Source organism: Marmota marmota, unplaced genomic scaffold (assembly GCF_001458135.2).
Source record: "Marmota marmota marmota unplaced genomic scaffold, marMar, whole genome shotgun sequence".
Classification (NCBI taxonomy): Eukaryota; Metazoa; Chordata; class Mammalia; order Rodentia; family Sciuridae; genus Marmota; species Marmota marmota.
In genome coordinates this window covers 22,877,591-22,894,675 of record NW_025999977.1, presented here as the reverse complement: position 1 = coordinate 22,894,675, position 17,085 = coordinate 22,877,591, and the positions used below count along the sequence as shown (strand labels likewise).

General features: G+C 39.7%; 1 protein-coding gene across 1 annotated transcript; it reads left to right on the top strand.

Annotated features, from left to right (window-relative positions):
- The first annotated feature begins 96 nt into the window (after window positions 1-96).
- On the top strand, window positions 97-13,760 carry Epcam (epithelial cell adhesion molecule). Its single transcript, XM_015479689.2, has 8 exons — window positions 97-253; window positions 912-1,152; window positions 2,200-2,265; window positions 7,161-7,224; window positions 7,586-7,687; window positions 8,677-8,877; window positions 11,624-11,668; window positions 13,309-13,760. The coding sequence occupies exons 1-8, from the start codon at window positions 112-114 to the stop codon at window positions 13,348-13,350; spliced, it is 903 nt and encodes a 300-aa protein (XP_015335175.2). The 5' UTR covers window positions 97-111; the 3' UTR covers window positions 13,351-13,760.
- Window positions 13,761-17,085: the final 3,325 nt, after the last annotated feature.

Genomic DNA, 17,085 nt, shown 5'->3' with positions numbered 1-17,085 from the left:
GATCCTCAGCACCACATAAAAATAAATAAGTAAAAGGTATCATGTCCAGCCACAACTGAAAAAATAAAATTGAATTTAAAAAATTATATTTGTATGAGTGTGTGTGTCTGTATGTATGTATGTAATATTTATTTTTATTTTCTAGAATGTATCTGTGAAAACTATAAGCTCACTACAGACTGCTATAAGAATGAAAATGATGAATGCCAGTGTACATCCATGGGTACAAAAAATACTGTCATTTGTTCCAAACGTGAGTAAAATACTTTTTTTTTTTTTAATATTTATTTATTTTTTTAGTTCTCGGTGGACACAACATCTTTGTTTGTATGTGGTGCTGAGGATCGAACCCAGGCCGCACGCATGACAGGCGAGCGCACTACCGCTTGAGCCACATCCCCAGCCCGAGTAAAATACTTTTACTACTGCCTTTAAGCTTATCTTTTTTTTTTTTTTGGTACCAGGGATTGAACTCAGGGGCACTCGGCCACTGAGCCACATCTCCAGCCCTATTTTTGTATTTTATTTAGAGACTGGGTCTCACTGTCTTCTTAGTGCCTTGCCATTGCTGAGGCTGACTTTGAACTCTCAATCCTCCTGTCTCAGCCTCCCGAGCTGCTGGGATCACAGGAGTGCTCTTTAAGCTTATCTTGATAAAGAGTTTTGTTTTTTTTTTAATTGATATGCTTCAAATTGGAAAGGGTTTTATTGGCTCAAATCTGAATTGTTTTGTTTTGTCATAATTATCCTACATCTGAAGCGTCTTATCTTCAGCAAGTAATTAAGTGTGGGAAAATGGAAATATGAAATAATCTTTGGCCTGGGAGTTTAGTGTTAGATTAAAAAGCGTTTTTCCCTGGGCATGTAAAACTACAGTTATTTTTCAGTTTGACTTTAAACTTTCTTTTCAGTGGCATCCAAATGTTTGGTGATGAAGGCAGAAATGAATTCCTCAAAGTCTGGGAGAAGAGGGAAACCGGAAGGGGCGATCCAGAACAATGACGGGCTGTATGACCCTGACTGTGACGAGAAAGGGCTCTTTAAAGCCAAGCAGTGCAATGGCACTGCCACGTGCTGGTGTGTGAACACTGCTGGGGTCCGAAGAACTGACAAGGATACTGAAATTACCTGCTCCGAACGAGTGAGGACCTTGTAAGTGGAGCTGCCCATATTACTGTTTTTTTGCTTTTCAGATTTATTAGTTAAGTTTGTTTTTGTATGTAAATATGATTTCATGGTTTAGAATTCAAAATATAGGAAAGGGTGTAACTCTTTCCATCCCATCCCAGGCCCCATTTTCCCAGTGTACCTGCCTAGAACTGTGTCATCAGCTTATTCCATCAGCTTCCAAAGAGAATATATGAATTTAATATGTAGACAGACAAATATATATAAATATTTTGTGTGTGTGTGTGTGTGTGTGTGTGTATACCAGGGATTGAACTCAGGGGTGCTTAACCACTAAGCCACATCCCCAGCCCTTTTATTTTTTTATGTAAATGGTAGCATACTAGGCATAATTTTCCTTTCTTATTTTCACTTAACACTGTTCAGTATTTTAATGTTGGAATAGTGTTAATGTATGTAACTTAAGCTATTTCCATATTTGTTCATTTATTGTGTTGTGAAAGTAAGATAGGAGGGCTGAGGCTCAGTGGTAGAAAGACCCTGGGTCCAATCCCCAGCACCAAAACAAAGATTGGTGGGGAGAGATGGTTGTCTCCAGGATTATTTAATGGAAAGGAACAGAAACACACTCAAGCTGGCTTAAGCTAACAAGACTTTGTTAGAAGGAGCTGGAAACTGGAAAGGTGTCAAGCCCCAAATCCTGACTCTACAGTTCTTTCTTGTGGAGACTCATGGTCAATTTTCTCTGGTTCTTTCAGTTCCCTTTTGTCTTTTTTACTTGAGAAGGGCCCAATACAGCTAGCTTAGCCTTCACTTTCATGTGACTTTATATGTTGTAGCCAGAGGCCAGAGGGTCAATATGAGAAAGGGTGTTCCCTCTGGATCGGTTCTGTATGATGGATGTGTGAGAATGAGGGAAAAAATTATGGGCATATTTAATTACTGCAACAATCCTTGTTCTGTTAGCTCTATTGTAATTCCACTTGAGAATTTTAGCATTTTTTTGTTTATTAGGAAAATAGTATAAAAGATTGAGTTATAGACCATTGTCACTGTCTTTTCACTTTACAGCTGGATCATGATTGAACTGAAACACAAAGCAAGGGAAAAACCTTACAATGTTCAAAGTTTGCAGACGTAAGTGCAATTACACGGATCCTATTTCCTTTCAAAATTGCTTCTCAGATATTTTCATTCTGCACCATTAGAAAAACTAAATTTAAATGCCTTTTCTTACTTTCTTAAAATAATTTTTCGAAATAGATTTGCAATAATTGTGCCAGTATTTCCTCACCAGTTAACAATATGCCCCATTGTCTGTTAAGTGAATGCACTTTATATCTATCTGTGCATGTACAGGTATTTTTCCTAGAACTACTTGAGAGCAAGTTGTAGGTGTCATGTTCCTTTCCCCTACTTGAGTGTATCGTTTCTTAAGAAAAAAAAAGGTGTTGTCATGTATAACCACTGTATGATGATCAAAGTTAGGAAATTAACCATAATCCCATATCATGCCAGTTTTCCCATTGATGTTCTTTGTAGCAAACTCCTCCACCTCATTACTGGGGATTGAATCCCAGGGTGCTTTACCACTGAGCCATATTCCCAGTTTTTTTTTTTTTTTTATTTTTTAAAAAATTTTGAGACAAGGTCTTAGTAAGTTACTGGGGCTGGCCTTGAACTTGGAATCCTCCTGCCTTAACCTACCTGGTAACTGGGATTACAGGTGCCACCACACCGGTCAGGGTTTGCATTTTTTTTTTTTTTTTTTTAATATTTATTTTTCAGTTTTCGGCGGACACAACATCTTTGTTTGTATGTGGTGCTGAGGATCGAACCCAGGCCGCACGCATGCCAGGCGAGCGCGCTACCACTAGAGCCACATCCCCAGCCCAGGGTTTGCATTTTTGATATGAAAACTATACAAGTGATCTTGTGTCCTTTCCAGNCAAGCACCAGGCAGCCACACGCGAGGCGCCCCACCCTGGAGGTGGGGGCGGCGCCCCCGACGGCTGCGGGGTGGGGATGGGGGATCGGGAGCCTGTCCCTTGGCCCCGCCCCCCAGGAGGTGACTCACTCCCGGCCCCGGCGGGCTGAGTCGGCGGGCTGAGTCGAGAGGCCCCAGGAAGGGGCCGAGGGGCGGGGCCGCCAGGTGCCGCAGGTCTGCGCTCCACCCCGCCGCGTGTCCAGAGCGCTCACTCCTTAGGCGAGTTCGCACTTACCGACGCGATCCGCGCGCCCCAGGCCTCGCGCGCCCGGCTTTCTGAGCCCTAGTCCCTCCACCGAGTCGCGGGACGCCGCCGCACCCCTCTTCTCGACGCGCGCGCAGCATGGCGCGCCCCCAGGTCCTAGCGTTCGGACTCCTGCTAGCAGCGGCGACGGCAGCGGTGGCCGCGGCTCAGAAAGGTGAGATGCGGACCTGGAGCGGAGTTGCGCAGTTGGGCCGGGCCGGGCCGGGCCCGCCGGGACCTGGCGGCTTTCGGCGCCGGAGTCGAGAATAACGAGGAAGGGACCGAGAGCCCACGCTTTGCCGCCTGAAGACCGGACGGCGCGGGCAGCGCGCGGGTCCAGGTCCTCCGCACCGTGGAGGCGGTGAGAAGGCGCCCGCCCACCCGTCGCGGACCGAGGGAGCAGCCGCCTTTTGCATTTGTCTCTAGAGAAAGGAGCCGGGTTGGGGCGAAGGGGCAGGCGGGGATCCGAGTGAGCAGGTTGGGTCGCTCCTAAGGCCACAGAACCCGAACCTCAAGCTGGGGCGCGCCCACCTCACCGGCCCCAGCCGACTTTGGATTTGAAACCAGTCGGGTCCGGTAGCGGAGCCTTTGTGGCCGCTGCTATCCTCCCGATAGCAGCTCCTCCCGAGGCACCTGCAGCGGGCCCCGGATGTGGGCCTCGGGCGGGGACAGGTAACTGTGAGAGCCGCTATGCACCTGCGCGCGGGAGACGAGCCTTCTGGGACTTGACTACCAGACGTGTTTTCCCTTTTCTAAGAATAATATGAGTATAAATCAAGTTTGTTGTAGGGAACCCAGAAATAAAGGTAATTGCACGGGGTAAAAATCCCATAATCCCACCACTTCGAGAATCCCATAATTAATAATTGGGTATATGTCTATATGTCTAAAGGCCCCTCCTTTAGACGTTGCTCTAAACACTGCCCTAAATCTAGACATGTAGGTTTTTATATCTCCCCACCCCACTCATAGCATCCAGAGTTTTCCATTTCCTTTAGTCTTTAAAAGCAAGATTTAAATGGTGGGTGAACAATAGGATGGTCAGTATCCAAATGTTGGAATATAGTTTAGTTTGATTCCAGTTCTTCTTGCTCTGAAATAGATTGGCTGTGGTTGTTTGATTTATTTGTAAGATACTATCTAGAAGTAGGGAAAATTGGACAAAGCTCTTAAGTCATGTTTTTCTACCTTGAATCTTGAGCTAAATACTTAATCTTAATTGCAACTTAAATGGGAAAATTAAAACCAATTGGAAACATGGGATATGAAGTGCTGATATAAAAATTCTTTTATTTGTCATGTGTTTTAAATGTTTGCACTATCTTAACTAGACAGATAAAGGGATTGGATGGACTAGATGTAATATCACAGCACTGAGATCGAAGACTGGAGACTGGCCTGGGCAATTTAGTAGATCCTGTCTCAAAATAAAAAGGGGAGATACAGCTTAGTTCTAGAGCATCCGTGGGTTCAAACCCCAATACTGTGCCAAGAGGAAATAGTGGAGGGGCCAATTTGAAGTTAAAATGAACTTTCCAGGTAGTCAAGGATAAAACAATTAAACTGACATCCGTACCTCAATGAGTGTTTAGTATCACTTTGAGAATGGGATACTAGGGTTTGATGTAGTTAGGTAACAAAGATGCACCCACATGCAATCTAAAGTGTAATTTTTCCAAGATAGAAAATGTTCTAGCTGGGCTTGGTGGTACATGTCTATAATTCCAAGGACTCAGGAGGCTGAAGCAGGAGCATCACAAAGTCAATCTTGGCAATTTAGTGAGACCCTGTCTCAAAGAGAGAGAGAGAGAGAGAGAAAGTAAAAGGAAATGCTCTGAATGTTGAATATGTTTCTACCAAGCAAGCATCCCTTAAGAAAATGGGGTAGAAGCCAGGTGTGGTGTTGCACACGTATAATCACATATAATCCCAGTGACTCTGGAGGCTGAGGCTGGAAAATCACAAGTTCAAGGCCAACCTCAGCAATTTAATGAGACCCTTAAATAATTTAGGGAGAACCTGTCTCAAAATAAAAGGGGGTAGGGACGTAGTTCAGTGTTAAATTGACCCTGAGTTTAAAAAAAAAAAAAAGGGCAGTAACTGAAAGGCAGGGATTAACAGGATAGAAGAAGGGACAGAGCTGAAAGTAGAAGTATAGCAAAGGCAGAGCTGATAATGACCTTTGGCGAGCTGTGTTTACCAGCATTGTGTAGCTCAGTGATAGAGTGTATGCTTGGAATTCTGGATTCAATCCCAAGCACTGCAAAAACAAAAATAAAAACAAAAAACAATTGTTTAAAAAAATTGAAATGGGGATCCCAGGATGTACTCAGCGTTAGAGGGCTTGCTTCGTGTGTGAAAGGCCCTGGGTTCTATCCTTAGTACTTTAAAAAAGAAAAGAAAAAATTGAAATGAGATCGAGTACAGATTAGGCCATCTGTGTGTGTGTAATGTATACAAGTTGTGTAGCAGGTGCCAGGCAGTTAGGAAGCACTTAAATTATAGCTGAAAAAACATTTAGGACCACTTGTTAAGATTTTGTGTCCCTGTCACTTGGGCATTACTGTCAGAACATCATTTAGTAAGGACATCAGAGTTGATAGTTGGATTGGATGCTGAGGCCGGCTTTGAACTCATGATCCTCCTGCCTCAGCCTCCTGAGCCAGGCTGGATCCACATTTTAAATTACATTTGTGGGACTGGGGTTGTGGCTCAGTGGTAGAATGCTCTCCTAGCATGTCCAAGACCCTGGGTTCGATCCTCAGCACCACATAAAAATAAATAAGTAAAAGGTATCATGTCCAGCCACAACTGAAAAAATAAAATTGAATTTAAAAAATTATATTTGTATGAGTGTGTGTGTCTGTATGTATGTATGTAATATTTATTTTTATTTTCTAGAATGTATCTGTGAAAACTATAAGCTCACTACAGACTGCTATAAGAATGAAAATGATGAATGCCAGTGTACATCCATGGGTACAAAAAATACTGTCATTTGTTCCAAACGTGAGTAAAATACTTTTTTTTTTTTTAATATTTATTTATTTTTTTAGTTCTCGGTGGACACAACATCTTTGTTTGTATGTGGTGCTGAGGATCGAACCCAGGCCGCACGCATGCCAGGCGAGCGCGCTACCACTAGAGCCACATCCCCAGCCCAGGGTTTGCATTTTTGATATGAAAACTATACAAGTGATCTTGTGTCCTTTCCAGTACTCACGTCAGAAGGTCCATAATGTTACCTTGTCCCTTCACTGGTAATGTTAATTGCTTAAAGTGATGTCTACCAGGTTTCTCCACTGGTAGAGTTAACATTTTCCCCTTTGTAATTAATAAACTGGGCAGATTCTTGGATACTGTGTGAATGTTTTCTCTTTCTATTCAGACTGGCTCTCAATAGTTTTGGTAACAATGAATGAATGATGCTAGCCTGAACCAATTATTATTATTGCTTGCAAAGTATCATGAAATTCTTAGCACTGCGGGGCACAGTGCCTTAGGGCTGTAATCTCAGCAATTCAGGCAGATGAAAAAGGAAGATCATAAGTATGAGGCCTGCCTAGGCAACTTAGCAAGACCATGTCTCAAGAAATAAAAAGGATTAGAAATATGTAACTCAATGGTAGAGCATCCCTGGGTTCAGTCCAGTAATAGCCCAAATAATAATACCAAGAGTAAAAATAATAAAAACTTTGAAATGATGACTGTAGACCTCAAGCTATCTGCTTAGTTAGAAAGCAGAGCTGCTTCTTATTGCACAAATTTTTTTTAAAAACACAAATTTTTAATTATTTACAGTGCAATTCAAGAAATGATGACTACTCGGTATCTACTGGATCCAAAATTTATCACAAATATTCTGGTATGATTTTTTTTTTTTAAATATATGAGTTTTATCAGAAAGTTGGTGGGACAGTATTTATTGGGCATAAGGGCAGATGGTGTAGTAGTGGTAAATGCATTTGAGTAGCAACATAAGTCCTGGATACTTAATGTGAAATTCCTGTTGATATTTACCTTCTGTAGCCTTTGAAAAACCCAAGTTTTGCTTATTCCCTTGGATAACTTCTTCAATTATTAGTGATAAATTTACTTAGTAATGGAAAAGAATACTTCTGCATGTAGATTACAGAAAAACAAACACTAAATATTCTATTGAATGTTGATATTTTCATATGCTTTTGATTATACTAATAATCTGTATTTTCTACTGTTTCCCTCAGTATGAGAATAATGTTATCACTATTGATCTGGTGCAAAATTCTTCTCAGAAAACTCAAAATGATGTGGACATAGCTGATGTGGCTTATTATTTTGAAAAAGATGTAAGTATAAACTTTATTCATGTGTTCAGAAATATAATGTGTGGGGTTGGGGTTGTGGCTCAGTGGTAGAGCCTTTGCCTCGCACATGTGGGGTACTGGGTTCGATCCTCAGCACCATATAAAAAATATAAAAATAAAGATATTGTTTCTGTCTACAACTAAAAAACAATATTCTTAAAAAAGAAAGATACTGCTTACTAAAAAAAAGAAATATAATGTGTGTCATGCTTCAGTGGAGTCAAGATCTTTTATTACCTTTTTCTCCACATGTAGTTCAACTTTCTCTCTGATTCTTAGAATCAAGTTTGTTTTCTTGGTCATTCATATACACCTTTCTTACTTGTATGTATATTTGTATGTCTATCAAATTTTTCTGCCTAGATTATTTCATCTTCTTCCTCCTCTTCCTCTTTTTTTTTTTTTTTAATTGTAGTGCGGAGTTCAAACCCAAGTCCTTGAGCATGCCAGGAAAACAGTTGACCACTGAGCATACCTGCTAGCCCTCTTCTCTCTCATACTTATTATTACCTCCCTAGTAGTTACTTTGGGTGTATATTCTCCCCTATTCAACTAATAATTTACATGGGCCAGAGTTTACATTTCTAAAAAAGCTATGTTAACTGGTGTGATTGAAATGTTTTGTTTAAACTTTTATGATAATGAGATATTTCTGTTGAATCTGAGATTTTTTTTTTTTTAAATCCGGACTTGAGTGGGGTACAGGGATAGAAGGACAAATACATGAAATAAGATTGGTTATATGTTGATATTTTTTAATTTGGGTGTTAGCTTCATTATATGAATCTGATTTATATGTGTTTGAAATTTTCCTGTAATTTTTCAAAGATTTCAGTGGGTCAGATCATTATTACTGAAACCATAAAGATTCTTGGCAGCAGTTCTTTGGTACACAATTGGCATGTGATTTAATTATAAGTGACTGAAATTGGTTTGCTTAGATGTTTTCGTTTTTCTCCTTTTTATTATAGGTGAAAGGGGAATCCTTGTTCCGTACATCAAAAATAGACCTGAGAGTAGATGGGGAGCAACTAGAACTGGATCCTGGTCAAACTTTAATTTACTATGTTGATGAAAAGGCCCCTGAATTTTCAATGCAGGGCCTAAAAGCTGGTATTATAGCTGTCATCGTGGTTGTGACAATAGCAGTTATTGCTGGTATTGTTGTCCTGGTAAGTACAGAATAAGTAAAAAATTTCATTTAAGGATATAGCTTTTTTTTTTTTGTACTGGGGATTGAACCCAGGGGCACTTAACCACATCCCCAGCCCTTTATTTTTGCATTTTATTTAAAGACCGGGTCTAACTGAGTTGCTTAGGGTCGCACTAAGTTGCTAAAGCTAGCTTTGAACTTGTAGTCCTCCTGCCTCAGCCTCCTGAGCTGCTGGTATTATTACAGGCATGCATCGCTGTGCCCAGCAAGGATATATTCTTTTACTTACATTTTTTTGCCCCCAATATTGGGGATTAAACTCAGGACCATATGTATATGTTTAAGAATATATTCCTTTTTTTCCCTAAGTACTAGAGATTGAACCCAGGGGTATTTTACCACTAAGTTGCTTAGGGTCTTGCTGAGTCTGGCCTTGAACTTCTGATCCTCCTGCCTCAACCTCCCAAATTGCTGGGATTACAGATGTGCACCATGTCATGGGCTTTCAGATATATTCTTAAAAGTTAAGAGCTGTGGGTGTAGTTTATTGGGAGAGTGCTTGCCTTGCATCCATGGAACACAGGGTTTGATCTCTAGCATGGCAATAAAAGGGAAAAAAAGTTAATTAAAAAAACTGCAGGGCTGGGGTTGTGGCTCAGTGATGGAGCACTTGCCTTGCGAGGCACTGGGTTCAATCCTCAGCACCACATAAAAATAAGTAAATAAAGATATTGTGTCCACCTACAACTAAAAAAAATATTTTAAAAAATAAAACAAAAAAATTTGCTTACTGGGCATAGTGCACACACCCATAATCCTAGCGTCTTGGAAGACTAAGGCAAGAGGATTGAGAGTTCAAAGCCAGCCTCAGCAATTTAGTGAGGTTTAAAGCAACTTAGCAAGACCCTGTCTCAAAATAAAAAAGGGGATAGGGATGTGGCTCAGTGTTTAAATGCTCCTGGGTTTGATTCCCTGTTCAAATTCCACATTCATGTTCTAAAACATATTAAATAAAGCAAAATTTTTATCCACCCCCGCTAATTTTATAATTCTGTAGTGAATGAATGTCAAGCAGGGTAGTTCTCTTCTGTAATCCAAGCAACTTGGGAGGCTTGCTCAACATCAGTAAATTTCATCAACACAACAGAATTCAGAAATAGATTTGAGGGTATGTAGGAACCTATATATTTAAATTTTTGAAAAAAAATTTTCAGTTATAGATACAATATTTTGTTTAATTTATTTATTTTTATGTGGTGCTGAGGATTGAACCCAGTGCCTCTCACATGCTAGGCAAGTGCTGTCCCACTGAGCCACAACTGTAGCCCTATATTTTTAACTCAGTAGAGTAATCCTCCTCCATCTCAATAAAACAAATGTTGAATTCCTATTTCACCCCACCAGGGCACAGGCCATGTTGCCCAACTGTGCGTGACAGGTGTATTTAGAGCCTAGTAACGCGAACGGAATAGGCAGAAAGATAAGTTTCAAGAAAATTAACTTAGAAAATGTTTCTATAACTTTGTGATAAGGAAAACCATCTAAGGCAAGAAATCTAAAATCCATAAAAGACTATATCTCTATAAGTTAAACTTTTTTTTTTAATTTCTTTTTTTGGTACCAGGAGTGTTAACTACTGAGTTAACCACATCCCTATCCTTATTTTTTATTTTGAAACAGGGTTTCTAAGGTGCTTTGGACCTTGATAAGTTACTGAGGCTGGCTTTGAACTTGCCATCCTCTAGTCTCAGCCTCCTGATCTGCTAGGATTATAGGCGTGTGCCGCTGAACCTGGCTGAGCTGGAACTTTTGATCTTCCTGCCTCAGCCTCCTGAGTATCTGGAATTCCAAGCATGTGTCAGCATGACTGACTTAAAATTAAATGTTTGTGACATTTTGTATGTCAAAAAATATTATAAAGTAAAAAGTGTGAAGCTGGGCCCCATGGTCAAACCTATAATCCCAGGTACTTGGAAGGCTGAGGTTCCAGACTCGCCTGGGTAATGTAATGAGTTTCTATATTAAAAAAAAAAAAAAAATCAATGATAGACTGGGAAAAAATATTTATGATTCTTAAAAAATTGATATTATGCATAGTATGCAAAGAGATCCTACAAATTGATGAGGAAAAAAAAGGGATGGCAACTTGTATAGATATACAATTAATAGAAGAGTACTTTCAGATAGCAAAGCCAACACAAAAGATTCATAGAAATCTATTCATCCTGTAGAAATGAAATTACAAGTTGCAAAAAGGAAGCACAAAGTTTGTCTTGCAGTGCTGCTTTTAAGGCTGAATCTGGAAAATAATCTGAGTGTATATTAGCAGGAGGATGCATGAGTAAATAGCAGTATTCCATGCTATGCTCTGTTGTCAGTGAGTTCAGTCTAGCTCTTTTGATCTGGAAGATCAAAAAAATCTGTTCCAAGATGGAATTGATATAACATGATCCCATTTTTAGACCCCCAAACTTACATACATGTGTTTCTGTGTTTGTTTTAATATGGAAAAAGAAGAATGTACATCAAACTCTTAAATTGCACTAAAAGATGATTCACTGTTTTCTTGATATATTTTTTGGTTTGTTTCAATGGTTGTGGTGCACTTTTTTTAGGTTAATAGTCAATTTTTGACTTAAGAAACATATTAATAGAGTTTGAAATTGTTCAGATGGAATTATGGTACATTAAAAGCACATACATCAATCTAGACTTTAATGTTTGAGTAGCAATACTAAAGTAGTAATCATTTATCTCCCTTTCAGGTTATTTCCAGAAGGAAGAAAACAACAAAGTATGAGAAGGCTGAGGTAAATGGACTGCTATGTAATTTTAAAAAACCCTGTTTAGTCTCTCATTCCTTAGTAGTAATTGTTCTTTCCTAGATACTGATGGATCTCATTTATACTGAAGGTCCTTAGGGTCTGAGAATGAACTCTTACCTCTTAATGTATGAGTTTCATGGCAGACCACCTCATATTGAATTCTGCTTCACTAGTGTCAACATTTAAAGGAATCTTTTAGAGCCATATTCTAGTGGAGTCATATTAGAAAAGCTCCTTGTGGTTAATGATCTGATTTATTGTGTCTGTATCAATAAGTAATAATAATTTAAGATGAATTTAATTTGTCATAGTAAATCTATTACATACTAACTAGTTCTGCACACTGGGGTGAAGTCAGTTTCAGATTGTTAGTGTGTTGCAGTCACTTGGAATTGGATGTGGACATATTTGTCCTTGAACTCTTATTAATAACATTTTCTGCATATTCACCAATTTTTGTATATTTGCATATTTATTTGTAGTTGTATAGGTGCCACTTATTAATATTTTATAAAATAACAAAAACAAATGTAAAAGAATATTGAAAAAAATCTAATAAAACCAGAAAGTTCTAACATTTTCTTCCTGTTCCATAATAGATCATCTGGCTTATCTAATTGGGATCATAGGCCCAGGAGACTGTCCCTGAACTGAATATTGACAGGCAAAATGATATAATATATAATTAAGAGCACTATAGACCTGGGTTTGGCCACTTACTAACTAGACAGTACAACTTCTTTAAACCTCCATGCTTTCTTAACTGAAAAAAGGAGATAATAGTACAGACCTGCTGTCATTGTTGTTTCAGTTCTACCCCTAATTAATAGTGAGATCTGGGACAGGTCACTTAATTCTGAACTTCAGTTTCCTGCTAGGCATGGTGGCTCTCGCCTTTAATCCCAGCAATTTGGGAGGCTGAGGCAGGATGATTGCAAATTTGAGGCCAGCCTCAGCAATTTAATGACACCTTGTCTCAAAAACAAAGGAGGGGGCTAGGAACGTAGTTCAGTGATAAAGTGCCCTGGCTTCAGTCCCCAGTACTGCTCTCCCAAAAAAGAACTTCAATTTTCCTCACTTATAAAATGAAAGATCAATAATAGAAAATGATGCTGAGTACAGTGGCACATGCCTGTAATCCCAGTGGTTTGGGAGGCTGAGGCAGGAGGATCTCCATTTCAAAGCCAGCCTCAGCAACAGCAAGGAACTAAGCAACTCAGTGAGATCCTGTCTCTAAATAAAAGAGAAAAAGGGGCTGGGGATGTGGCTCAGTGGTCGAGTGTCCTGAGTTCAATCCCTAATACCACCATCCTACCCCTACCCCCTGCAAAAAAATAATATGATTTGATTCTTCCTTGGTATAAAAATAGCATGCATTTAGTTAAAATCTTGTCTGTTCTTAAAGGTCTAGTTTATTCTTTTCCAAAAAGTCAACTTTGGCCATTTTGATTCGAATAACAGCTTGGATAATGCCTATAATGTGTTTCCTTGTAATATAACTTTCTCTTTTTTATTTACATAAATGAGTCATTCATTTAAAAACCTAAATAAATAGGTTTTTGAAAAACTATTTTACAATGAACAACATTATTTTAAAATTTCTGTACTTTCCCCCTCTGTTTCAGATAAAGGAGATGGGTGAGATGCATAGAGAACTCAGTACATAACTACTGTAATGTGAAGATTAACTACAAGAAAGGAAGTTATCAAAAGAACTCAGATTACGAACATATGAAGATGGAAAAAAAAGGGAGACCTTTGAGGGTTACTATTTTGTTGTTAACATCATATATTTGTAATAATTAACTTGTACTCACAATATAAGCAACTTGAAATTGGCATTATCAATCTTAAAATTTGACCAGTGTCTTACATGTGCAAATCTAATAATATAAAACCAGGTACTTTGGCTGAATAGGTAAAATTATTTATGCTTAATATTGAAGAGTGTGCATTAAATATGCTTCCACAGTAGTGTTTGAATGATTTGTGATTGAAACTGCCTTTCTATTTACTTTGACACTTGTACATAAACTTTTTTTATGAAGTATGAAATAAAACATTTTGAATTTCCTAACTTTGTTTGAATCAAATTTTCTAGCATTTACCTCTGATAAATAATTGCTGAGGATGTAGCTCAGTGGCAAAGTACATGCTTAGCATGCTCAAGACCCTGGGTTCAATCCCCAGCACCAATAACTAAAACAAAACAAAAATGCTCTGAATGCTAATTACAAGTTAGAATTCTGCATAAATATTTACATGTGTAATATATAACACATGACAATATAGAACTTTTACATAGAAAAATAATTTTATTCAGAATGAATCTTAATGTTCTGTTTTTTTGGTCTTGTGTGTTGAGGAAGAATTGATGGAGAATATTGTAAATTATTACTATGGTTGAGTTAGAGCAGCACTCAGTACATGCTTTATCAATCTATGTAGTTTTTTTTTTTTTTTTCTGGTAACAGGGAGTGCCATATCCTTAGCCCTTTTTATTTTTTGAGATAGGAGCTCACTAAATTGCTTAGGGCCTTGCTAAATTGCTGAGGCTGGCTTTGAACTTTTGATCCTCCTGCCTCAGTCTCTGAGCTGCTGGTGTTACAGGCATGTGCCTCCGCTGCTTGGCCCCGTTATCAATATCTTAACATAATAAACAATTATGGTTCAAATGCGGGCCTTCACATCAGTACTAAGAAAGGATCCTTTCCTTCTGCAGTGCCTCTCTAGTGCCCTCTGCTGACCAAGCTTCAGATCCACTTTCACAGAGCAGGCAAAAAAAAAAGGGTGAATTTTATTCAGGCTTGCTCAACTACCTGTAATCCTAGCGACTCTGGAGGCTGAGGTAGGAGGATGGAAAATTCAAAGCCAGCCTCAGCAAGAGCAAGGTGCTAAGCAACTAATTGAGACCCTTTCTCTAGATAAAATACAAAGTCGGGCTGGGGTTGTGGCTCAGTGGTTGAATGCCTCTGAGTTCAATCCCTCGTACTACCCCCTCCCCACCCGCAAAAGGGGAAGTTTGAAAGGGGCAATAAATCACTAACTGGCACATTCTTCAACACATTGCTTTCTAGTCTGTCCTATTTCTTCTGAATATATTCTTACTAAGGTTGACGCTGACTAATTAGCAATGAATATTCTCCAAGGTCTGTCACTGTGCTGAATGTTCACTGATTTCTTCTGGTTATTTTTCTCTTCCATTGACCATATCGATACTGATGTTCCCAGGATTTGTCCTTATTTCTTCCACCATGCGGCCTGTGCAATGGTTTTATTAATGAGGTTCTTGGCATAAAAGTTAGCTAGAAGAGATCGAAATAAAACACACAGACTCAGTTACCTTATTTCTATTGCCAGGTCCGAGACGGCTCCCCTCTCTGGCTCCAACCTCTAACCGCCCAGCAGGGCAGCAAGGATTACTCAGGGCTAGCAGGAGAGAGAGAGAGCGAGCACGCCAGGGAGTAGCCTTTTATTGGGGAACAAGAAATTCAGGGGATAATTCCATCCAATGAAGGTTGAGGGGGGGCCGCACTCCAAGGTCAGGGTCAGTGATTGGGCCCCCGGGGTCAGTGGTCAGTCACACCCCCACACCGACGGGTTCTCTCATCAGGAGAGGGCCGGGAAAATTCCGACACAGCCAGAAGCCTCAGACCCAAACCGGGAGTCACCCAGTCACGCGTGAGAATGGCTCCCCACATATTTCTGTCTTTCCTTCTAGAGGACTTCATCCATTCTCTTGACTTAGTTACCATCTGACTATATGATAACAGATGCACAATTATCATTTCTGTTCATCTTAAATTTTAGACTGTTTCAATGATGTCACATCTTTCTCCATAAACCTTTCATCTCTCCCTCTTTTTCCCTCCCTCCCATGAGAGGGTCTCATGCATCTTAGTCAAGTGCTGTATCACTGAGCTACATCCTCAGCCCCACTTTATTGTTTTCTCAAAATCAGTTAATGCCCACACCATGAACCAAGTCCAAAGTTCCTTTCCTTTTCACCTCCATTCTTCTAGTTGCCAGACCCTGTGATTCTCCTTCAGAAATGTTTTTCTCTAATGTCTTAAACATTTTCACTGATCTCTGCCACCAATTTATTGCATCTCTCCTGAACAATCTAGTGACCGAAAATTATTTGCCTAAAGTTGTTTTTCCCCCCAATTCTGTATATAGAACCTCATGTATGCTAGGCAAGCATTTTATCACTCAGCTATATCCTTAGTCCCTTGCCAGTTATGTTTATAAATTCAGTTTCCCAAGTGAGATAGGGAATTATATGAAACTTAAGTAAGACACAATTATTTAATATAACGTAAGAGTTTATTATCATCAGCAGTTAATACATCTATATGGTTGAATAAACAGATACTGTTAAAACAACCTCTTATACAAAATGATTACAAGCACATATTCAATTCTAATTTGAAGCTGGTCTTCAAGCATGCCAAATCCTCAATGACATTTTGTAGGAAAAAATATCTGGAATCATCAGCTATCTTCTAAGTCTGGTTAAAGGTCATTGTCCTCTGTCAGGGCTAATAGCCTGCTGAATGAATTTTCTAGACTTTATGCCAGTTAAAGTCTTACCAGAAATGGTAATGACTTCCTCAACAGGAACCATATGTAAAAAACTTAAAAAGTACCACACAACTTTACTGGGCCTGGTGGTGCATGCTTGTAATCCAGCAACTCAGATGCCGAAGTAGGAGGATCCCAAGTTTGAGGTCAGTCTCAGCAAGTTAGCAAGACCCTGTCTCAAAATTAGAAAAACAAGAACTGGGGCCGGGCACAGTGGTGCATACTCGTAATCCCAGCAGCTTGGGAGGCTGAGACAGGAGGATCACAAGTTCAAACCCAGCCTCAGCAAAAAGCAAAGCTCTAAGCAACTCAGTGAGACTCTGTCTCTAAGTAAAATACAAAATAGGGTTGGGGATGTGGTTCAGTGGTCAAGTGTCCCTGAGTTCAACCCCCAGTACTGCCCCCGCCCCCGCGAAAAAGAAAACTGGGGATGTTGCTCAGTGGTTAAGGCTCACTGGGTTAAATCTTAGGTACCAAAAACAAACAAGCAAACAAAAAACAACTTAGGAGTCTGAAACAAGAGGATCACAAGTTCATGTGCCACCTGGACAACTTAGCAAAACCCTGTTTCAAAAAATAGAGAGGCTGGAGATATAGGTCAATTGGGAGAGTGCTTGCCTCGCATGCACAGGACCTGAGTTAAATCCCCAGCAGCATCAAAAAAAAAAAAAAAAAAAAAGGGAGCCTGGTGCAGTGGCTCTGGAGGCTGAGGCAGGAGGGTCATGAATTCAAAGACAGCCTCAGCAACAGGGATATGTTAAGCAACTCAGTGAAACCTAGGCTCTAAATAAAATACAAAAAGGCTGGGGATGTGTTTC

Bases quoted from the DNA above. Each gene is read 5' to 3' on its own strand.
- Epcam (XM_015479689.2), top strand. From the start codon at position 112: ATGTATGTATGTAATATTTATTTTTATTTTCTAGAATGTATCTGTGAA. The intron at 254-911 runs GTGAGTAAAATA...CTTTCTTTTCAG, and splicing joins TACTGTCATTTGTTCCAAAC to TGGCATCCAAATGTTTGGTG. The intron at 8,878-11,623 runs GTAAGTACAGAA...TCTCCCTTTCAG, and splicing joins TTGCTGGTATTGTTGTCCTG to GTTATTTCCAGAAGGAAGAA.